Genomic DNA, 24,097 nt, shown 5'->3' on the forward strand with positions numbered 1-24,097 from the left:
TACCTCTTCAAACATGTTAAGATACTTATCTTAAAGTCTCCTTCTGATTTTTCTGTCTCTACCTCATGATGGTTGAGTTCCTTGTGGGATCATTTCCTTTTCTTTCCTGGCGCCTAGAGGAGCAGAGAGGGCTTTCTTCCCACATCAGTCCACAGTTATCAACTTAGGTCACATGTCTCCACACAGGAAAAAGGGGCCTTTGTTTCTTTAGACAAAGAGACCCCTGAGGGGCTGGCCTTGTCAGATCTCCAGAGTGCCCTGACATCTCTGAATGGGCATCAGGTACCCAGGACCCATCCCTGAGAGCCCCTCCAGGGTGCATGATCTCTCTGAAAGGGTGCCAACTGGTGAATTAACGTATTTCTGAGAATTTGTCAACATAGTCACCTGGCCCTTTGTGACCCTGAAAAAGTCATTTAACCATTCATCTTTTCTGTAAAATAAAGGTATCTTCTTTATTTACAGGGAGAAAAAGAAGTATTTTAAGTGGTATAAAACTTCAAAGAAAAGGTGGCACATGTTGTCTTAAAAACAAATAGTTTAATTTCATTTTTATCTGGAACAAAGACATACAAGTTTAAAAGGAAACAGCAAGTGCTTTGACATGTCATCATGTGTCATTTTTTATGGTGCTACTTTTCAAAATCTGAAGATACAGAACCTTTATAAATTTCAGGAAGCAAAATGCAGATGAAAACAGATTGGTTATAAAACGTCAATTCACTAAATACTGCATTTTCTCTGTTTTTATGGAGAATATTTCATAGAAACACTATAAAATAAGGTAGACGTTTGGAAATTCAATTATAAAATTTTAGGAAAAAAGTGTGGAGTCCTAGTTTCTTTCACTTTGGGGAGTCACCTGCAGAGCCCGTCAGACAACTAGAGCAGTTTCTGAGCTCTGGTTGCTGTACAGGAGCCCTTCTCGTTGAGTGCTTCTAGGATCAGACCCACCCACAAAACAGCTTTTCCCAATTAGTATCAATCAGGAAAGTTTAACATACACAAATATTTCTATAGTGCAGTAAAAATGTCATTTTATATTTTAAATTTGCATTATGAAAATAAGTCTGTACACAAAGTAATACATATTTAATGAATATGAATCATGTAATTTGGTTATGGCATTTAAAGTTGGCTTTGGCTTTGAAGTATTTTTAAATTCATAGAAAATATTGAACTAATAAAATAAATAAAAAATTTAATAATTGATATTAATAATCAACTTCAAAATTTCTTTGCATTTTCTGTTCAATTTTAAAAGAGAAGTCATTGCACCTTCTATGATGTGAAAAAAGATCCGATTGCCATTAGCTGTTCTTAAGTGCTGAACATAACTGAGAGAAACTGCAACAAGACACTCTCTGTCACTGGCAGGAAATCCATCACCGTCCTTCGCGGGGGCAGTCCCGAGCTCATGTTTTAACGGACGCGAATGCAAACCATGGTTCTCACGTGACTTTCTGAAGAGCCCCTGCAGCAGGCCCAGGTACCTTGAGTGGACTAAGTCTCACTTTATGGCAATGGCATCAGATGGTGGCTACAGAAGGTTGCTGACGTCCCTGTGTGCTCTTACAGGCTCTGCAGACCAGGGGGCGAAAGGACCAAGGAACTCTGACTGCCCTCAGGAATCCCAAGTGACTGGAGGGACACAGCGTCAGGGCCCCAGGCAGTGTCGCCTACTATTTAGGAGGTGGGCGGAGGCTCCGCAGCTTCATTTCGTCCAGTCCCTTCCAGTATTTAAAATTGTTGTCAAGATGCTGCATTAACTCAGGCAGGTCTACAAAGGCTGGAGAAAAAAGATTCACAGCTTCAGTAAATTTAGACTTTGAGGCTTTCTAAGGAGAGAGCATTTTACAGAAGAGGGGCGGAGAGGAGTAGACAACTGCACAGTGCTCAGCAGACACAGCAAACCCAGCGGCTGGAATGAACTAAAGCCAAGTCCTGTGCTCAGTGCCAGCAGCTCCCCTGTAACCACCTGGTGCGCTGACAACTGGTAGATGAAGCAGAAGGGGGACTCATCTGCATACTCACCGTTTGATCAGCACCTTTGGGCCCAGGGTGCCAGGAGCCAGGCCCTACGCCCTGACTGGCTCTCCTGGGTGTCTCCCTGCCCCCCCCCCAACCCTTTATACCACCATCTTCCACCTGCAGCACATCCCCTAGGGCATGAGTGGGGAGCAAGTCATTTTACATAAGAAGAAAATGGGGCCAGGAGAGGCCTTGAATCTGGACTCAAGGAGCTGCGGAGCCTGCAGTCTGGCCCCAAGGCTGCAGCTCTTTCCACCGTCTGAGTCCTTCCCACACCTCCCAGCACCCTGAGATGGGGGTTCGTCTCCTGCCCATGGATCTGGACAGGGAGTATTAGTGGGGCTCCTTCCCTGAGAGTCCTTTACGTGACAGGCTCCTGCATGCACTTGAGGTTGAAGAAGAGGGACGTGTACCCGTCAGAGACCAGCCTGCTCTCGGGTTGGCTACCACGTGAGGCGGGAGAAGCTGGGGGAGCAGATGGCAAAAGGGCTCCCACAGAATGATGTGGGGTTTGGAATCAGCGTAAGTGTTTCTGAATCCTGGGCTCTCCACCACCGGCTGTGCAGCCCCAAGTTCAATCCTCTCATCTATGAAACCGGCACAACAACGTCTAGCCCCTGGGGCCAGGGGCAGTTGAGGAGGAAGAGTACAGAGAGCACCCCGCCCCCACGGCCCTCGGTGTCAGCTCACTGCTTCTCAGCCCTTCTTCAAAGTCTGAGCCCCCAAACATATTCTACAGTCAAAAACTACACTATGCACTACTTAATAGGCAGTTCCCCGTTACTGAGGGAAAGATGCTCAAAGCGTTCTTACCGTCCCAAGCAGCAAACATGTCTGTGATGAAGTAGTCAATGAAAGAGATTTGGGATTTGGGGATGCTGCAGGTATTTCTGTCAAAAACTGGCATCACTACAGGCAAGTCCTGTCGCTTCTCTTCATCAGTCTGCAAAGCAGAAAATGCCAGAATTACGAGACTCCAGTATCTGGCTCCACTCCCCATCAGGAGCAACCCCTCTGCCAAAAGCCTCTCCTGGCAGCCCAGAGCGCTTGTGGGGAGAAGCCGATTACAGCACCAGCCAACAACCTGGATCTGCCACTACATACCATGTTGTCCCCAATGGGGACTGCTCTATGCCAGGGGCACCAAGGACACCCCAACCCAACCCACATTTTCAACACCTGGAAACCTCTTGCTGAAGCTCCTGAGGTACGATTGCAAACAGTACCTGCAGTGCATGAGCACACTAGTCAGCTCAGCCATCCTCCCACCTGGCAGGCGTTTCAAGGGCCTGATCCAGGGCGGCAATGGTGAGTGAGAAACAGCCCCCTTCACAGAGAAGGGACAAGTGGCTGCTTCTCATCTTGGGCCAAATTATTTTATTTGAATAAGTTCTGAACACGCTTGAGGTAAAAAAGAGCTCTGGGATGAGTTTTTTATGTACTTTGATAGACGCTTCCAGAACATCTTCAGGATTCCAGAAAGATACGTAAAAAGCTGAAAATATAATTAAGATCCCAGGGGGAAAGGCAAGTATATCTTGAAAGATACAAAGGAGTTTCTTGTTCTTTTTATTCATAAGGTTGCTTTCATCAAAGGGTCCTGGAGAAAAGGATGAGGGGATGCCTGGAGGGTGACGATGAAGCAGGGGCTCTTCCTGGAACGAGGTGGGAACTCAGAGAGTTTGTGGGTGCGATTAGAATCACCGAGAGGTCCGTGCTGGAGCAGGCAACCAGGGCTGAGAGTTAAGCAGACGGTCACACGAGGGGCAGGATGAGGGGGACTGAGTGTAGGACCAAGTAAGGCCAGGGCGGGCCTGGCTAGAAGGGCTGGAGCCATTCTCTGGCTCTGGAAGGCACAGCTGTCCTCAGGGGCACCTGATCATTGTTCCTGATGGTCCAGGCAGGCTGCCCTGTTGGGCCAGGCATAGTGAGAAGATGACAGAAGGGGTGGCGATCCTGGGACGAGATAAATTGTTGACCAGTCCTGGCCTCTGGAGGGCCGGTCAGTGAGAGCAAGGGCTGAGGACAGGAGGTATGTGGTGTGCTCGGCCATCTGCCAGAAGCCTGACTCTGGTGGCTGAGCTCTGTGGGCCATCGGGGGCTGTGGGAGAGTGGAGGACATTTCTTGAGTGGCCAACACTGGGACAAGAATTCAGGTGTTCAGTGGGACCAAAAGAAAACCTACTCTTGGGGTTCGGAGCCTGTCCCTCCAACTCTTACCCCTGGAACTGTTCCCATAGGGCAAACTGGGCCAGTCCCCTTGTTGTTCTTGACAACTGGCCAGGAGCTGCCTCCCCTGTTCCGTTCCACTTCTATTCTGCTGTCTTGGCCGAGGCCTGGCAATCACCAGCAGGGCCACAGGGACTGGTTAGAAGTCACCTTGCCATGCACAAAGGTGGATCCAAGGCCCGAGCCACTGGAAGAACTAGGCCCCACAGCTAACAGCAGGTGACTTTCCCTGGAAGTGACAAAGACTCACTACAGCTCTCAACATGGAATCTCCACTTGAGGGCAGCAGGTAACCTTTGGGGGTTTTCCTAGGAGGGACTGTACCTAGCACCATGCTGCAGAGATGTACTTATGCTAGGTGGGTGTTGAGGGTGCTGGGGACAGGGCTAAGAAAGAGGCCTGTGCTCCCTGTGTTCAGGTGGATGGTGCTAGACTATGGGTCAGGGCAGAAGGCAGCAGTAAGAGCCCCTGCTGCTCCAGGCCAGGGAGCCAAGTTGCACACACTTGACTAGGATTGTACAGCCCAGGGAGCCCTGAGAGGCAGGGCAGAGACTATCTACACCAGTTGTCTGGCCAGGAGCAACTCCAGGAGGTGTGGAAGGTAGGGTGAGGGTGCTCTGGGAAGAGACTAGGGAATATTGACAAGTCTTGGCCTCTGCTGGCTGGTGAAGCCTCTGCTGTTAGGCCACAGGCTGGCAGCCCCATCCCCCAGTGCTGTCGCAGAAAATTGCAGGGTTAGCTCTACGCGAGTCTCTGCCCTGGTGTGTATGGGAAGGGGCGGAGGGTGCAGGAATAGCCTCAGGTTCACAGCCCACTGGCCTGTCTGGCTCAGAGAGCAGTACCAGAGGGTGGGTGCTCTCCTGGCACTCCCCCCTGGTCGTGCTGGATAATGAACCAGCTCTCTTGGGAAAGCCATAGCAGAGGCTCACTGAGCTCAGCAGTTCATGGCTCCAGAGGCTTTTCTGTCGGTGCTGCACTCTAGGCCTGCCCTCCCCTCTACATGGAAGCAGCTGACTTGTTGAAGGTCAATGAAAACGCTCATGCTTGTATTACTTCTCTTTGGCCCAATGTGACAGGTACATGGAGCTTCTCAGGCCCTTATTCTCTTTTGAAGACCACTGTTTGCCAATGAGGTCCTCCGTGCCCATGCCCCACTTCTAGGCCACCAATGAGATCTCCATGCCTGGGAGACGGTCAAAGATTCTACAGTAATCACGTGAATCTCCAATCAAGAAAAAGTCATACTCACAGTGGTAGGAAGTGTCATGGTATTTGTACTCACCGTTGCCCCACTCCTCCCTAGCATAGTCTTGGTCCAGATGAGACAGCAGCCCAGCTCTCAACTGTTTAAATCGAACTGGAAGGCGTGTAGGGCCGACCTTATCTGCAACATTCCACCCTGTCTGGAGTGTGTCTAAAGGACTAGCCTCTATTTCACCTAATCCAGCTCTCAGGTGGAAGAGCAATGGTTACTGTCCGGGAAAGCTGCATGGAGATGACAGACACACAGATGCCTGCGGTAAGAGAGTACAGGTGGAGACAAACAAATGCACCATTTAAGGCCCCAAGGAAAAGCCTCTTGGGGAAATTAAGATATTCAAAAGCAGCTGTATATAGAGGGGAAATGTCTTGGGCAAGACATGCTCAGAAAAGACCTGAAGAGACCGTAAGCTTTCATGTTGGCTAATCCCAAGACTCAGAGCATGCCCAGATAATTAGCGAAAGACTTTCCTGGCACAGAGCCAAAGTGCAAAGACGGGGAGAGGTGGCTGTTTTTTCAAATGTCCAATTTTCAACAACAACAAAAAAATCACAAGCCCAAAGAAACAGAAAAACATAACCCATTCAAAAGAAGAAAATAAATTGGCAGAAACCATCCCTAAAGAGGTACCCGCAGTGACTGACTTTAAAACAACTATCTTAAATATGCACTAGTGCTAAAAGAAAACATGGATTAAATGCTAAAGGAAATCAGGAAAATGATATATGAACAAAATGAGAGTATCCATAAAGAGACAGAAATTATAAAGAAGAGCTGAATAACAATTCTGGAGCTGAAAAACACAAAAAGTGAATCGAAAAATTCACTAGAAGGGTTCAACAGCAGATCTGAGCAGGTAGAAGAAAGAATCAATAAAAATTTGAAGATAGGACATTTGAAATTATCAAGTCTGAAGAGGAGAAAGAAAAAAGTGACAAGACCCTAAGTAATTTACAGGACAACCTCAAACAGACAAATACATGCATTATCAGAGTGTAGGAAAGAGAAAAAAAAAAGGAGCAGAGATTATTTGAAGAAATAATAGCCCACTGGGCATATACCCAGAGAAAACCATAATTCAAAAAAAGACACATGCACCCCAGTGTTCACTGAAGCACTATTTACAATAGCCAGGTCACACCCATTGACAGACGAATGAATAAAGAAGATGTGGTACATATATACAATGGAATATTACTCAGCCATAAAAAGGAATGAAATTGGGTCATTTGCAGAGACGTGGATGGGCCTAGAGACTACCATACAGAGTGAAGTAAGTCAGAAAGAGAAAAACAAATATCATATATTAACGCATATATGTGGAATCTAGAAAAATGGTGTAGATGAACCAGTTTGCAAGGCAGAAATAGAGACACAGATGTAGAGAACAAACGTATGGATACCAAGGGGGGAAAGCAGGGGCGTGGATGGTGGTGGTGGGATGAACTGGGAGATTGGTATTGACAATATATACACCAATATGTATAAAACAGATAACTAATAAGAACCTGCTTTATAAAAAAAAATAAATTCAAAAAAAGAGGAAGAAATAATAGCCCATAACTGCCATAACTTGAAGAAAAACATAAATTTACAAATCCAAGAAGGTAAACAACTCCAAGTAGGATAAACCCCAAAACAACCATATTGAAACACATTATAACCAAACTGTCAAAAGCCAAGACAAAGTGAGAATCTTGAAAGCAGCAAGAGGAAAGTGACTCATCACATACACACGAGAAGACAGTCTCAATAAGATGATCAGCTGATTTCTCAGCAGAAACCTTGGAGGCCAGTAGACACTGGGATAATTACATAAGGGGCTAAAAGAAAAAAACCTGTCAACCCGTAATTCTATATCTGGCAGACTGTCCTTCAAAAACGAGGAAGAAATGAAGACATTCCCAGATAAACAAAAGCAAAGAAAATTCATTACCACTAGATCTAGCCTACAAGAAATGATAAAGGGAGTCTTATCAGGTTGAAGTGAAAGGAAGCTAGATGGCAGCTTAAAGTCATAAAGATATAAAGATCTCCAGTAAAGGTAAATACATAAGCACATATGAAAAAGAGTATTATTGCAATTTTGGCTTGAAATTCCACTTTTTATTTTCTACAGGATTTAAAAGACAAGTGCATAAAAATTACAAATCTGTGTTAATAGGCACACAATATATAAATACATTATTTGTGACATCAAGAACAAAGTGGGGGACTTCCTTGGTGCCGCAGTAGTTAAGAATCCGCCTGCCAACGCAGGGGGCATGGGTTCGAGCCCTGGTCTGGGAAGATCCCACATGCCATGGAGCAGCTAAGCCTGTGCGCCACAACTACTGAGCCTGCACTCTAGAGCCCTTGAGCCACAACTACTGAACCCATGTGCCACAACTACTGAAGCCCACGCACCTAGAGCCCATGCTCTGCAACGAGAAGCCACTGCAATGAGAAGACCACGCTTTGCAATGAAGAGTAGCCCCCGCTCACCGCAACTAGAGAAAGCCTGTGCCCAGTGACGAAAACCCAATGCAGCCAAAAAATAAAGAAATTTATTTAAAAAAAAAAAGAGTGGGGTGGAGAAACACAGCTGTATAGGAGTTTGTGTATACAACTGAGATATAGGTTGGTATCAACAACTTAAACTGCTAGAACTTTAGGATGTTATAATGTAATTCCTGTGGTAACCATAAAGAAAGTTACCCATAGAATATCTGCAAAGGAAATGAGAAGTGGATCAAACATGGTGCCACAAAAAAAATCAAACACAAAGGCGGTAATGGAAAAAATGAGGGACAAAAAAGCTATAAGACATGCATAAGACAAAGTGGCAAAAGTGTGTCCTCTGTCAGTAATTATTTTAAATGTAAATGGATTAAACTCCCCAATCTAAAGGCACAGCTGGCAGAATGGATAAAAACACATGATCCAACTATATTTTGTCTACAAAAACTCACTTCCATTAGATACCAGGATATAGGTTGAAAGTGAAAGGATGGAAAAAGATATTCCATGCAGATAACCAAAAGAAAGCTGAGGTGGCTTTGGTAATATCAGACAAAAAAGACTTTAAAGTCAAAAATGGTTCCAAGAGACAAAGGACATTATTAATAAATGGGTCAATTCACCAAGAAGATTTAACAATTATAAGCACATATGGACCAAACAATTGGAGTTCCAAAATATATGAAGAAAACACTGTCAGAATTGAAGGGAGAAACAGACACTTCTACAATAATAGTTGGAGACTTCAATAACACACTTTGAATAATGGATAGAACAGCCAGATCAATAAGGAATTAAGGACTTGAACAACACTGTTAACCAATTGGACCCAATAGACATAGAGAACATTCACCCAAAAACAATACATATTTTTCTCAAGTGCAAATGGAACATTCTCCAGGATAGAATATATGTATGTTAGGCCAAAAAACAAGTCAATGAATTTTAAAAGATCAAAATCATACAAAGTACCTTTTCCAATAACAGTGGAATGAAACTGGAAATCAACAACAGAAAGTAAACTCAAAGTGGAAATTAAACAATACACTCTCAACCAAAGGGTCAAAGAAGAAATCACAAGGTAAATTTTAAGATACCCAGAGACAAAAATGAAAACACTATGTATGGAAAGGTATGGAATGCAGTAAAAGCAGTGCTAAGAGGGAAATTTATAGCTGTAAATGCCTATGTTAAAAAAGAAGAAAGCTCTTAAATCAACAACCTAACTTTAGACCTTAAGGAACTAGAAAAAGAACAAATTAAACCCAAAGCTAGCAAAAGGAAGGAACTAATAGACTAGAGCAGAGATAAGAAAAATGGAGAAAAGAAAAACAAATGGAGAAAATCAACAAAACCAAAAGTTGGTTCCTTGAAAAGATCAACAAAATTGAAAAAACTTTAGCTAGATTGACTAAAAAAAAAGAAAGACTCCAATTACTGAAATCAGAAATGGAAGTAGGGACACATTACTATTGATTTTACAAAAATAAAAGGATTATAAGGAAGCGCCATGAGCAACTGTATGCCAACAAACTGGATAACTTAGATGAAATGTACAAATTCCTACCCACACAACCTACTAAGGCTGAATTATGAAGAAACAGAATCTCAATAGACCTAAAACTAGTCAGGATATTCAGTTAGTAATAAAAAACCTCCCAGCAAAGAAAAGCTCAGGACCAGATGGCTTCACCTGTGAATTCTACCAAGCTCTTCAATACAATTAACACCAATCCTTCTCAAACACTTCCAAAAATTTGAAGAGAACACTTCCTAACTCAATCAATGAGGCCAGCATTGCTCAGATACCAAAGCCTGACGAAGACACAAGAAAACTACAGACTGGTATCCCTTATGAGTACTGATGCAAAACCCCTCAACAAAATACTAGCAACAGTAGCATATTGAAGGATCATACACCATGACTAAGTGGGACTTTAGTCCTGCAATATAAGGATGATTCAGCACCTGTAACCAATTGATGTAATATGCTACATTAAAGGAATGAAAGAAAAACCAAGACCATCCAAAGTGGTACTTTTGTTGTACCACAGTACAACAAACAAAACCTCTGATAAACTGCTTCCCAAAGTGACAATGATTTTAAACAACTGGTATTTTTAATTAGGTGGTTTGGCTTATTATTGAGTTCTTTATATATCCTGAATACAACCCCTTGTCAGATATGATTTGTGTATATTTCCTTCCAGTGTGCCTTCCCTGTTCATTTTCTTAGCTGTGTTTAGATGAGAATAATTTCTGAATTTTGGTTCTCACCAAATTTTCTTTCTATGGTTGCTGTTTTCTGTACCTAAGAAACATCTATCTCATTCCAATTAATTGAGCATATTCTATGTTTTCTCTAAAACTTTTGTACTTAGGTCTATGATCCATTGTGAACTGATATTTCTCCACAGAATGAGGTAGGAGTTGTGGTTCATTTTTTGTTGGATAGAGATATCCAAATATTCCAACACCACTTGCTGAAAAAAATTTTCCTTTCCCCACTGATTGTATAATTGTGGCCTATTTCTGGGATTTCTATTGTGTCCCATCAATGTATTTGTTATCTTTATGCCAGTATCACACCAGCTTGGTTATTGTAAGTTCTGAAGTCAAATAGTATAAATCGCCCAACTTCTTCAAGTTTGTGTTCTTTATTCAAGGTCCTTCAGCTTTCCATATAAATTTTAGAATCAGTTTGTCAATTTTTACCAAAAAAAACTGCTGGGATTCTGATTGGGACTACACTGAATCTATACATTGATTTGGATAGAACTGTATCTTAACAGCATTGAGCCTTCCAATCTGTGGACATGGTACACCTCTCCCTTTATTGGAGTGTTCTTTCTCAGCAGTGTTTTGTGGTTTTCAGTGTAAAGAACTGGCCTTCTTTTGTTAAATTTATCCTAAGTAATTTTTGTTTTTTATTGCTATTGTAAATGGGATTGGGTTTTTAGTTTCATTTTCCCATTGTTTGCATCTAGTACACCAAATAATACAACTGACTTTGTATAATGAGCTTGTATCCTATAACCTTGCTAAATAATTTCCACTTATTAATGCTAGTAATTGTTTTGTACACTCCTTAGAGTTTTCAACATTAAAAAGAATCATGTCATCTGCAAATAGAAACAAATTTATGTCTTACTTTCTGTTCTTTGTACATCTTTATTTCCTTTGCCTTGTTGCAATGGCTAGGACTGCCAATAAAATGTTGGATAAAAGGAGTCCGAATGGGTACCCTTGCCTTGTTTCCAATCTTAAAGAAAATGTATTTAATATTTCCTTCTAAAGTTTATATGGAATGGTGAAGGACCTTGTATAAACAAAGCAAATTTGAAAAAGTTGAAGTTTATACTATTTGCCTTCAGAAGTTAACAATAATCAAGTCAGTGTGGTATTGGCATAAAGATAACAAATACACTGATGGAACAGAATAGAATGGGTACCCTTCCCTTGTTTCCAATCTTAATAAAAATGTATTTAATATTTCACCATTAAATATAATGATAGCTATAAGTTTTTGAAGATACCCTTTTAAAAATAAGTTCTATTCCTTGTTTGCTAAAAATTTTTATGATGAATGGATGCTGAATTTTGTCAAATGCTTTTTCTCCATCTACTGAAATAATCATATGGTTTTTCTCCTTTAATTAGTATGGTGAATTATAATAATTGGTTTTTCTGATATTAAACCAACCTCGCATTTTGGGGGATAACTCTATTTAGTGATATATTAACCCTCTTTATATACTTTTCAATTAAGTGCCTCTGCATCTGTGTTCATGAGGATTATGAACTGTAATTTTCTCCTGGTACTGTCTTTGTCAGTTTACATATCAGGATAATAATGGCTTCATAAAATGAGTTGAAAAGTGTTCTCACCTCTATTTTCTCATATAATTTGTAAGACTAGCATTATTTCTTCCTTAAATGTTTGATAGACTTCTTCAATGAAACCATTTAGAGTTTTCTTTGTGAAAAAAATCTTTAAGTAAAACATTTTGACAAAGAATTTCTTTACTGTGGGGCTTCTAAGGTTATTGCTTAATCCTGTGTGTTTTGGTAAATTATAATTTTCAAGGAATTCATCCATTTCATTTGTCAAATTTATTCTTGTCAATTTGACAAGAATCTGTTATTTCTTGTCACTGTCAAATGATGATACTTTCATTCCTGATACTGGTAATTTGCATTCCCTCTTTCCTCTTGATTATTCCAGCTAGGTATTCACCAATTTTGTTAATTCTGTCAAAGAATGAACTTTTGGCTTTGTAATTTTTTAAACTATTAATTTAATTTTTATTTTATATTGGAATATAGTTGATTTACAATGTTATGTTAGTTTCAGGTATATAGCAAAGTGATTCAGTTATACATATACATATATCCATTCTTTTTCAGATTCTTTTCCCATATAGGTTATTACAGAATATTGAGTAGAGTTCCCTGTGTTATATACAGGTCCTTGTTGACTATCTATTTTATATATAGTAGTGTGTATCTGTTAATCCCAAACTCCTAATTTATCCCTCCCCACCATGTTTCCCCTTTGGTAACCATAGGTTTGTTTCTGAAGTCTGTGAGCCTGTTTCTGTTTTGTAAATAAGTTCATTTTTATCATTTTTTAAGATTCCACATAGAAGTGATATCATATGGTATTTGTCTTTCTCTGTCTGAGTTACTTCACTTAGTATGATAACCTCTAGGTCCATCCATGTTGCTGCAAATGGCATTATTTCATTGTTTTTTATCGCTGAGTAACATTCCATTGTATATATGTGCCACATTTTCTTTATCCATTTCTTTATCCATCCTCTGTCAATGGACATTTAGGTTGCTTCCATGTCTTGGCTATTGTAAATAGTGCTGCAAGGAACACTAGGGTGCACGTATCCTTTCGGATTATGGTTTTCTTCAGATATATGCCCAGGAGTGGGATTTCGGGATCATATGGTAGTTCTAGCTTTAGCTTTTTGAGGAACCTCCATACTGTTCTCCATGGTGGCTGTAACAATTTACATTCCCACCAACAGTGCAGGAGGGTTCCCTTTTCTCCACACCCTCTCCAGCATTTAGTTTGTAGACTTTTTAAAAATATATAAATTTATTTTATTTATTTATTTTTGGCTGAGTTGGGTCTTCATTGCTGCGTGTGGGCTTCTTATTGCAGTGGTTTCTCTTGTTGCAGAGCATGGGCTCTAGGTGCACGGGCTTCAGTAGTTGTGGCTCACGGGCTCTAGAGCGCAGGCTCAGTAGCTGTGGTGCATGGGCTAAGTTGCTCTGCAGCATGTGGGATCTTCCTGGACCAGGGCTGAAACCCGTGTCCCCTGCATTGGCAGGCGGATTCCTAACCACTGCGCCACCAGGGAAGCCCGTGTTTGTAGACTTTTTTGATGATGGCCGTTCTGACTGGTGCGAGGTAGTACCGCATGGTAGTTCTGACTTGCATTTCTCTAACAACTAGTGATGATGAGCATCTTTTCATGTCCTCTTTGGCCATCTGTATGTCTTCTTTGGAGAAATGTCTATTTATATCTTCTGCCTATTCTTTGATTGGGTTGTTTGTTTTTTTGATATAGAGCTGCATGAGCTGTTTGTATATTTTGGAGATTAATCCCTTGTCAGTTGCTTCGTTTGCAAATATTTTCTCTGATTCTGTGGGTCGTATTTTCATTTTGTTTACGGATTCCTTTGCTGTGCAAAAGCTTTTAAGTTTAATTAGATCCCATTTGCTTATTTTTGTTTTTATTTTCATTACTCTAGGAGGTGGATCGAAAAAGATATTGCTGCGGGCTTCCCTGATGGCGCAGTGGTTGAACATCCGCCTGCCGATGCAGGGGACACGGGTTCGTGCCCCGGTCCGGGAAGATCCCACATGCCGCGGAGTGGCTGGGCCCGTGAGTCATGGCCGCTGAGCCTGCGCATCCGGAGCCTGTGCTCTGCAACGGGAGAGGCCCCAACAGTGAGAGGCCCGCATACCGCAAAAAAAAAAAAAAAAAAAAAAAAAAAGATATTGCTGCAATTTATGTCAAAGAGTGTTCTGCCTATGTTTTCCTCTAAGAGTTTTATAGTATCTGGTCTTACATTTAGGTCTTTAATCCATTTTGAGTTTATTTTTGTGTACAGGGTTAGAGAATGTTTTAATTTCATTCTTTTACATGTAGCTGTCCAGTTTTCACAGCACCACTTATTGAAGAGACTGTCTTCTTCATTGTGTATTCTTGCCTCCTTTGTTGTAGATTAAGGACCACAGGTGGGTGGGTTTATTTCTGGGTTTTCTATCCTGTTCCATTGATCTATATTTCTGTTTCTGTGCCTGTACCATACTGCTTTGATGACTGTAGGTTTGTAGTATAGTCTGATGTCAGGGAGCCTGATCCCTCCAGCTCTGTTTTTCCTTCTCAGGATTGCTTTGTCTATTCAGGGTCTTTTGTGTTTCCATACAGATTTCAAAATTTTTTGTTCTAATTCTGTGAAAAATGCCACTGGTAATTTGATACAGATTACAGTGAATCTATAGATTGCCTTGGGCAGTATAGTCATTTTGACAATATTGATTCTTCCAATCCAGGAACATGGTATATCTGTCCATCTGTTTGTGTCATCTTTGATTTCTTTCATCAGTGTCTTATAGTTTTCGGAGTACAGGTATTTTACCCCTTCCCCCTTAGGTAGGTTTATTCCTAGGTATTTTATTCTTTCTGTTGCAATGGTGAATGGGATTGTTTCCTTAATTTCTCTTTCTGATATTTTGTTGTTAGTGTATAGGAATGCAAGAGATTTCTGTGTGTTAATTTTGTATCCTGCAATTTTACCGAATTCATTGATGAGCCCTAGTAGTTTATGGTAGCATCTTCAAGATTTTCTATGTATAGTAACATGTCATTTGCAAACAGTGACAGTTTTACTTCTTCTTTTCCAATTTGGATTCTTTTCATTTCTTTTTCCTCTCTGCTGTGGCTAGGACTTCCAAAACTACCTTGAATAAAAGTGGCGAGAGTGCACATCGTTGTCTTGTTCCTGATCTGAGAGGAAATGCTTTCAGCTTTTCACCATTCAGTATGGTGTTAGCTGTGGGTTTGTCATACATGGCCTTTATTATGTTGCAGTAGGTTCCCTCTATGCCCACTTTCTGGAGACTTATTTATCATAAGTGGGTGTTGAATTTTCTCAGCAGCTTTTACTGCCATCTATTGAGATGATCACATGGTTTTTATTCCTCAACTTGTTAATGTGGCGTATCACACTGATTGATTTGCAGATACTGAAGAATCCTTGCATGCCCAGGATAAAACCCACTTGATCATAATGTATCATCCTTTTAATGTATTGTTGGATTCGATTTGCTAGTATTTTGTTGAGGATTTTTGCATGTATGTTCATCAGTGATATTGGTCTGTCTGTAATTTCCTTTTTTTGTGGTATCTTTGTCTGGTGTCGGTATCAGGGTAAAGGTGGCCTCATAGAATGAGTTTGGGAGTGTTCCTTCCTCTGCAATGTTTTGGAATAGTTTCAGAAGGAGAGGTGTTAACTCTCATCTAAATGTTTGATAGAATTCACCTGTGAAGCCATCTGGTCCTGAACTTTTGTTTGTTGGGAGTTTTTTAATCACAGTTTCAACTTCAGTACTTGTGATTGCTCTGTTCATATTTTCTATTTCTTCCTGGTTCAGTCTTGGAAGGTTGTACCTTTCTAAGAATTTGTCCATTTCTTCTAGGTTGTCCAGTTTATTGGCATATGATTGCCTGTAGTAGTCTCTTATGATCCTTTGTATTTCTGTGTTGTCAGTTGTAACTTCTTTTTCATTTCTAATTTTATCAATTTGAGCCCTCTCCCTTTTTTTCTTGATGAATGTTATCAAGAAAAAGGTTTATCAATTTTGTTTATCTTTTCACAGAACCAGCTTTTAGTGTCATTGATTTTTTTCTGTTTTCTTCATTTCTATTTCTATTTCATTTATTTCTGCTCTGATCTTTGTGATTTCTTTCCCTTACTAACTTTGGGTTTTGTTTGTTCTTCTTTCTCTAGTTGCTTTAGGTGTAAGGTTAGGTTGTTTTTTTTTCTTGTTTCCTGAGGTAAGATTGTATAGCTATAAAATTCCCTCTTAGAACTTCTTTAGCTATGTCCCATAGGCTCTGGATTGTCATGCTTTCATTTTCATTTGTCTCTAGGTATTTTTTGATTTCCTCTTTGATCTCATCAGTGATCCACTGGTTGTTTAGTAACATATTGTTTGGCCTCCACATGTTTGTGTTTTTTAGTTTTTATCTCTTGTAGTTGATTTCTAATCTATAGCCTTGTGGTTGGAAAAGATGCTTGATATGATTTGTTTTCTTAAATTTACTGAGGCTTGCTCTACAGCCCAGCATGTGATCTATCCTGCAGAATTTCCATGTGCACTTGAGAAGAAGGGGTATTCTGCTGCTGTCGGATGGAATGGTCTATAAATATCGATTAAGTCCATCCGCTCTAATGTGTCGTTTAAGGCCTGTGTTTCCTTACTGATTTTCTGTCTGGATAATCTGTCCAGTGATGTAAGTGGGGTGTTAAAGTCCCTCACTATTATTGTGTTACTGTCGATTTCTCCTTTTATGCTGTTAGCAATTTGCCTTATATATTGAAGTGCTCCTATGTTGGGTGCATACATATTTACAAGTATCATATCTTCTTCTTGGATTGATCCCTTGATCATTTTGTAGTGTCCTTCTTTGTCTCTTATAACAGTCTTTAAAGTTTATTTTGTCTGATATGAGTATTGCTACTCCAGCTTTCTTTTGATTTCCATTTGCATAGAATACCTTTTTCCATCTCCTCACTTTCAGTCTGTATGTGTCCCTAGATCTGAAGTGGGTCTCCTGTAGACAGCATATATAGGGGTCTTGTTTTTGTAACCATTCAGCCAGTCTATGTCTTTTGGTTGGAGCATTTAATCCATTTACATTTAAGGTAATTATCGATATGTATGTTAACTGTTTTAGATTTGTTTTCGTAGGTCTTTTTTCTTCCGTACCTCTTTTGTTCTCTTGTGATTTGATGGCCATCTTTAGTATTGTGTTTGGATTGCTTTTTCTTTTTTGTTTATCTATTGTAGTTTTTTGGTTTGCAGTTACCATGATGTTTTGGTACAGCCGTCTATATATATACAAGATTGTTTTAAGTTGCTGGTCTCTTAGTTTCAAATGGATTTCCAATATCCTGTGTTTGTACTCTCCTCAAAACCTCTTTGCTGGTCTTGATATCATATTTGTGTGTGGATGATTCCCTACCTTTACTGTATGTTTGCCTTTCCTGGTGAGCTCTCCCATTTGTAATTTTCTTGTTTGTAGTTGTGACTTTTTCTTTTCCACATAGAGAAGTTCCTTTAGCATTTGTTATAAAGCTGGTTTGGTGGTACTGAATTCTCTTAGTTTTTGCTTGTCTGTAAAGCTTTTGATTTCTCCATCAAGTCTGAATGAGAGCATTGCTGGGTAGAGTATTCTTGGTTGTAGGTTTTTCCCTTTCATCACTTTAAATATATCTTGCCCCTCTCTTCTGGCCTGCAGAATTTCTGCTGAAAAATTGGGGATTCCCTTGTATACTATTTGTTGCTTTTCTCTGTCTTTAATTTTTGTCAATTTTATTAATATGTGTCTCAGTGCGTTCATCCTTGGGTTTAACCTGTATGGGACTCTCTGCGCTTCCTGGACTTGAGTGAGTGTTTCCTTTCCTGTGTTAGGGAAGTTTTCGGTTATTATCTCTTCAAATATTTTCTTAGGCCCTTTCTCTCTCTCTTCTCCTTCTGGGACCCCTATAATGTGAATTTTGGTGCATTTAATGTTGTCCCAGAGGTCTCTGAGACTGTCTTCATTTCTTTTCATTGTTTCTTCTCTTTTCTGTTCCGCAGCAGTGATTTCCACCATCCCGTTTTCCAGCTCCCTTATTTGTTCTACTACTTCATTTATTCTGCTGTTGATTCCTTCGACTGTATTTTTCATTTCAGTTATTGTATTGTTCATCTCTGTTTGTTCTTTAAATCTTCTAGCTTTTCATTAAACATTTCTTGTATCTTCTCAGTCTTGCCTCCATTCTTTTTCCATGATCTTGGATCATCTTTACTATTGTTATTCTGAATTCTTTTTCAGGCAGACTGCCTATCTCCACTTCACTTAGTTGTTCTTCCAGGGTTTTATCTTATTCCGTTGTCTGGAACATATTTCTCTGCCATCTCATTTTGTCTAACTTTCTGTGTTTGTGGGCTCTGTTCCTTGGGCAGCAGGACTGTAGTTCTTCTTGCTTCTGGTGTCTGCCCCCTGGTGGGTGAGGTTGGTCCAGGGGCTTGTGCAGGTTTCTTCATGGGAGGGACTGGTATCTGCCCACTTGTGGGTGGAGCTGGATATTGTCCCTCTGATGGGCAGGGCCATGTCAAGGGGTGTGTCTAGAGGTGGCTGTGAGCTCAGGACGACTTCAGGCAGCCTGTCTGTTGATGGCTGGGGCTGTGTTCCCACCCTGTTGGTATTTTGGCCTGAGGCATCCCAGCACTGGATCCTGCAGGCTGTTGGGTGGGACCAGGTCTCAGTGCCAAAATGGCAACCTCCAGGAGAGCTCACACCAAGGAATATCCCGTAGGGGCCTCTGCCACCAGTGTCCTTGCCCCGGCAGTGGGCCATAGCTGACCCCCATCTCCTCAGGAGACCCTCCAAGACCCACAGGTAGGTCTGGCCCAAGCTCATACGGAGTCACTGCTTTGCCCTGGGTTCCAGTGGATGTGAAACCTTGTGTGTGCCCTCCGAGAGTGGAGTCTGTTTCCCCCAGTCCTGTGGAGCTCCTGCACTCAAGCCTCACTGGCCTTCCAAGTCAAATGTTCTGGGGGCTCCCCTCCTGATGCCAGACCCCCAGGCTGGGGAGGCCTGATGTGGGGTTTAGAACTCTCACTCCTGTTGGAGGGCCTCTACGATATATATTTTCCAGTTTGTGGGTCGCCCACCTGGTGGGTATGGGATTTGATTATATTGTGAAAGTGCCCCTCCTACCATCTCGTTGTGGCTTTTTCTTTGTCTTTGGATGTAGGATATCTTTTTTGGTAGGTTCCAGTCTTTTTTTGTTGATGGTTGTTAAGCAGTCAGTTGTGATTTTTGTGTTTTCATAAGAGAAGATGCACTCAAGTCCTTCTACTCCACCATCTTGTCTCCTATAATTTTTTCTACTGTCTGTTTTCTATTTCCTCAATTTTTGCTCTTATATTTATTATTTCTTTCTTACTTACTTTGGGTTTACTGTCTTCTTTTTCTAGTTTCTTAAAGAGAAATCTAAGTCATTAACTTTAGGGCTTTTTCTCTAATTATAAATGTCCCTCTAATCACTTTTAGTTGCATCCCACAATTTTAATATACTTTCATTAACATTTAATTCTATATATTTTCTAATTTCCTTTATCTGACCTATGGATTATTTAGGAATGTGTTGTCAATTTCTGAATATTTGGTGTTTACCTAGATACCTTACTGTAACTGATTTCATTCCACTGTGGCTGGAGAACATATTCTGTAAGATTTCAATTATTTTTCCTCTACAATGCAATGTTATAATTTGTGCTTAAGATAGTTCTATGTATTCAGAGAAATTAAAAGGAGGAAAGAATCTTTTATAGTTACCCAGCTGTTTACCATTTTTTAAAGTGTTTTTGTATTTTTATTTAGCTATAATTGACATATAACACTATATTAGTTTCAGGTGTACAACATAATGATTCAATATTTGCATATATTGCAAAATGATCACCATAATAAACCTAGTTAACATCTGTGACCATATATAGTTACAGAAATTTTTTCTGGTAATAACAACTTTTAACATCTACTCTCTTAGCAACCTTCAAATATGTAGTACTGTATTAACTACAGTTGCCATGTTGTACATTATAACCCCATGACTTATTTACTTTATAACTAGGAGTTTGTACCTTTTGACTCCCTTCACCAGTTTTGCACCCCAACTCACTCATCTGGCAACCACCAATCTGTTCTCTGTAAGATTCCACATGTAAGTAAGATCATATGGTATTTGTCTTTTTTGCTTAGCATAAACCCCTTAAGGTCCATCCATGTTGTCAAAAATGGCAAGAGTTCATTCTCTTTTAATGGCTAAATAATATTGCGTGTGTGTGTGTATATATATCTATATATACACACACACACACATCTTCTTACCCACTGACCCATCAGTAGATGTTTAGGTTGTTTCCAAGTTGGCTATTATAAATAATGCTGCAATGAACATGGGGGTGCGTACAGCTTTTGGGGTTTGTTTTCTTTGGATAAACACCCAGAAGTAGAATCGCTGGATTATATGGTAGTTCTATTTTTAATTTTTTGAGGAACCTCCATACTGGCTGCACCAATTTACATTGGTACATTGTGCACCAACAATGCACAAGGGCTCTCTTTTCTCCTTATCCTTGACAACACTTGTTATTTCTTATCTTTTTGATAATAGCCATTCTGACAGATATGAGGTGATATTTCATTGTGGTTTTGCTAGTTACCGTTTTTGGTGCTTTTCATTCCTTCCTAAAGATCCAATTTTATATCTAGTGTCATTTCCTTTCAGCCTTAAGAACTTCCTTTAGCACTTCTTATATTGCAGGTTTACTGGTGATGAATTCTGTTAGCTTTTCCTTGTCTGACAATGTGTTTCTTTTGCCTTCATTCTTGAAGGGTATTTTCATTGGATACAGAATTCTAGGGTGACAGTTTTCTCCTAACAGCATTTTAAAGATGTTGTTCCACAGTGTCTTCTGGCCTTCATAGTTTCTGACATGAATTTATAAAAGATGAGAATCACTGTTCTCTTTATAAGTAATCTATCATTTTTCTCTGGGTGGTTTCAAAATTTTTTCTGTATCTTTGGCTTGTAGCTGCTTGACTATGACGTGCCTGGGCATGGGTTAGGATTTGTTGGGTTTCTTAAATCTGTATGTATGTACCTTTCACTAAATTTGGAAAAATTTTAGCCACTATATTTTCTAATTTTTTTTCTGCCTCACAAGAAATTTTTCCTACCCAGAGAGACTATGAAGGGCAGACAACAGTGTAATTAACATCTTTAAAGTACTATTAGGAGAAAATGTCAAATATCCAGTGAAAATATCTGGCAAGAATGAAGGCAAAATAAAATACATTTTCAGACAAGGGAAAACGAATAGAATTATAACCAGTAAGCCTGTAATACAGGCAGTGTTCTTCAAGGACAGAATTTCATTTAGAACTCTACTTCCTAGTTTTTAAGTCCATTACTTCTTATGGTCCTCATGGTGTTTCTCTCTCTTTTACTTAAGGAATTAAGAAGCTGCATCTTACCTGAGAAAAATATTCTTCTGAGATACGTGCGGCCCACTCAATGCACTGCTCCAGGGGTCGGCAGGGATTGGACACATCAGCACACTTAATCAGCATTCGTTTGATCAAACTGCGGTTGTCTGGAGTTCTGATCATAGTGATGATGGCTTCTTGATTTTTATCAGTTTCCTAAAACATGAGTGGAATTCAAAGCAATCAAAATGGGTCCCCAGGTACCAAGCTGTTTTACTCCTGTGGTCCCACAGTAACCACAATAAGGCACTGCCCAGGATCTACAAGTTAGGATCTCACAAAACAGTGCTGAGGATACTCTGCAGATTGAGCTTGGCCCCTTACTATGCAAACGGGAAAACCAAGGCCGAGTGAGATTCCAGCAGGACCCAGAAGCAGAGGGTAGTGCTGGAGGTTGGCATATCTGCCTCTCCTCTTCTCTTTGGCTCTGCCTCTCACTCTATTTCTCACAGTTACCTTTTCTTTCTGTTCTATTATGTCTATCATGCTCCCTTGGTAAGCACTCAAAGACTGGCTTTATCTTTTATTATATTCACTAAAAAACAGAGTGAACTGAAAAATAAAAGGTTTCTCTGCCCTCGTAACAAAGCGTCTTGTAGTCCACCAGGGGCTCTGCTTCTCACACGCCAATCTCCAATCACCTAGCTCTGTGAGAGGTATGATCTTGGGAACTAGCTGTCCGTGTACCAAGGTTGTGTCAGATATAGTGATACTTCCTAAGCGCTGCCCTAACATTTTATGGTGTACAGAGGACTTAGTCATTCTCTTTTGGTCTGCACTCACAAAAAGGTCCTGTGGTAGGCATGAAAATCAGTATTATTTACTATTGCATTTTACAGATGAGAACCCTGGGACTCTGAGAGGTGAAGAAACTTATTCAAAGCTACCCAGCTGAGCCAGGATAAGAACCTAAGTTCTACCTTTAGTCCTGGATTCTGCCTATTCACAGTACCACATGCTGTCTGGTTCACAAGGAGCCCCTCTGGATATGGAATCTCAATCCATGGTGTGAGGCACTCTCTGCTTATTGGCCCCCTGAAGCAAATTCAGATTGGAAGAGGGAGTACTGGGGCAAAGAACATGGCAAAAGACATGAGCAAGCATCTCCTCATTCTGATTCTGTGCCCATCAGGCAACTTTCCAAAGGAGTCAGTCATGTGATTTCTGTGAGTAGTCACAGTAGTCTAAGAAGGCCTGATGATCCTATCTCAGTGGGGACAGATCTACCACCAAGATGGGCAGGAGGCATCCTAAGCCTAGGCTGCCTAGCCTCCTGGAGAGTGCCAGAGTGGACGGTGGGAGTGTCCACAGTAGTTCTCCTTGTTTCCCACTGCCAACCAGGTTTGTGCTGACCCTTCTCTTTTCAGGTGTGTGACTACAGTACTGCCAGCTGGAAACTATTTTCTTTCATGATACTTTGTCCCTGCTGTGACCCACTGGACACTGATTTCCAGTCTCTCAGCAGTAACTCCAAGTACTGACAACAGAGATGAGAAACGTGACTGTCAAGCGGAATGGAAGACTCAGCTAAGTCTGGGAACTTCCCAGAATAGATGGAGGAAACCAAGTCTACGAGGTACGTGGTTTCTTTCTGTGGGAATGGGGTCAGCCAGGAGCAGTAGCCCAGGCAATAACCAGCCCTCTCCAGGATGGCAGGGCATGAGTCAATAAAAGAGGCTGGTGTGGGTGCCTCTGCTCTGCCAAGTCCTTGGAAAGGGAGTGAAGTCAAAGGCAGACTGACAAACTGGAGAACAGGGAAGGGTGAAGGGTAATAAGCTAGAAAGCCAGGGACAGTCAAAAGCCATGGCCTAACACATGAGTTGCAGAGTAGAGTTAGAATTCAAGGAGCTGTCATCCTAGCCTGAGGATAAGTCATCCCTGTGCGTGGTGACAGGCGCTGGGGAGGAGGAATGTGGAAAAGGCTGTGAGCTGATGCCAAGATGTTCAGTGCACATGGGGTAGGTGGTAGGGCAGGCATGTGGGCCTCAAAGGAAGAGGGTTCATGAGAAGAGCATGTTCTCTAGGTGCTGCTCTCACCAGGAATCTAGTATAACAGATGCCATTTATTAAGTGCCTACCCTGTGCCATGCCCATCAGTCCTATGCCTTGAGATCTATTATGCCCATTCTACAGACAAGGAAATGGTGAAGGAGAACTAGGATGAGAACTTAGCTTGGTCTGCTTCCTCACCTGTGGTCTCCTGCCTGGGGAAAGGTTTAATGTTCTCCTTGCCAGGAAGTTGTTCTGGGCTCCATGCCTCAAATCCAAAAATGAGGAGCAACGATGATGTCACCTTGTGGTCCAAATACAGAATCCTTCCCAACCCCACCCTCCTCTGACACAGACCAACAGAGGACAGCTGCTGCTACCACAGAATATGCACAGCAGGGCGTGGCTGGTGAGAGACCTCATGGGCTCCAACTGACCCCAAAATGCGCAAGAAGAGGGGAAGGGGGCAGTTGTTGAGAAAGGGCGCAGGAATGGCCCACCCATCTAAAGGTAGTTTATCTAAAACCTGACCCTCCCTTCAGAGTTTTCTTATCTATTTTTGTATATCCTATTTTTTTTTCCTGCCAAGTTTTTGTACTTTAATTTTTTAACCAATGGAAATTAAATTCAGTGAGCCCAATGGGGGTAATGATAACACTCGTGATATCCTAGGCCCATGCTTCCCCACAACACATAGGAATAAGGGCCCCAAGCACAGGCTCCCTTTGCAATCAGC

At 41.1% G+C, this 24,097-nt stretch overlaps 1 protein-coding gene across 4 annotated transcripts in view; it reads right to left on the bottom strand.

Moving 5' to 3' along the window:
• Nucleotides 1-536: 536 nt before the first annotated feature.
• PDE8A (phosphodiesterase 8A) overlaps nucleotides 537-24,097 on the bottom strand; it is a 145,862-nt gene continuing 122,301 nt past the window's right edge. For 3 of the 4 annotated variants that reach the window (XM_082618482.1, XM_082618485.1, XM_082618483.1), the window contains exons 20-22: nucleotides 21,361-21,528; nucleotides 2,845-2,974; nucleotides 537-1,789 (exon numbers count right to left, since the gene is read on the bottom strand). In XM_082618482.1, the coding sequence (XP_082474608.1) occupies nucleotides 1,683-1,789; nucleotides 2,845-2,974; nucleotides 21,361-21,528 (405 nt within the window). In that variant the 3' untranslated portion in view covers nucleotides 537-1,682. The remainder of the gene's footprint in view (nucleotides 1,790-2,844; nucleotides 2,975-21,360; nucleotides 21,529-24,097) is intronic. The other variant, XM_082618484.1, reaches the window with a different exon arrangement.

This window comes from Mesoplodon mirus (assembly GCF_964341445.2).
Source record: "Mesoplodon mirus genome assembly, chromosome: 4".
In the NCBI taxonomy this organism is placed as follows: domain Eukaryota; kingdom Metazoa; phylum Chordata; class Mammalia; order Artiodactyla; family Ziphiidae; genus Mesoplodon; species Mesoplodon mirus.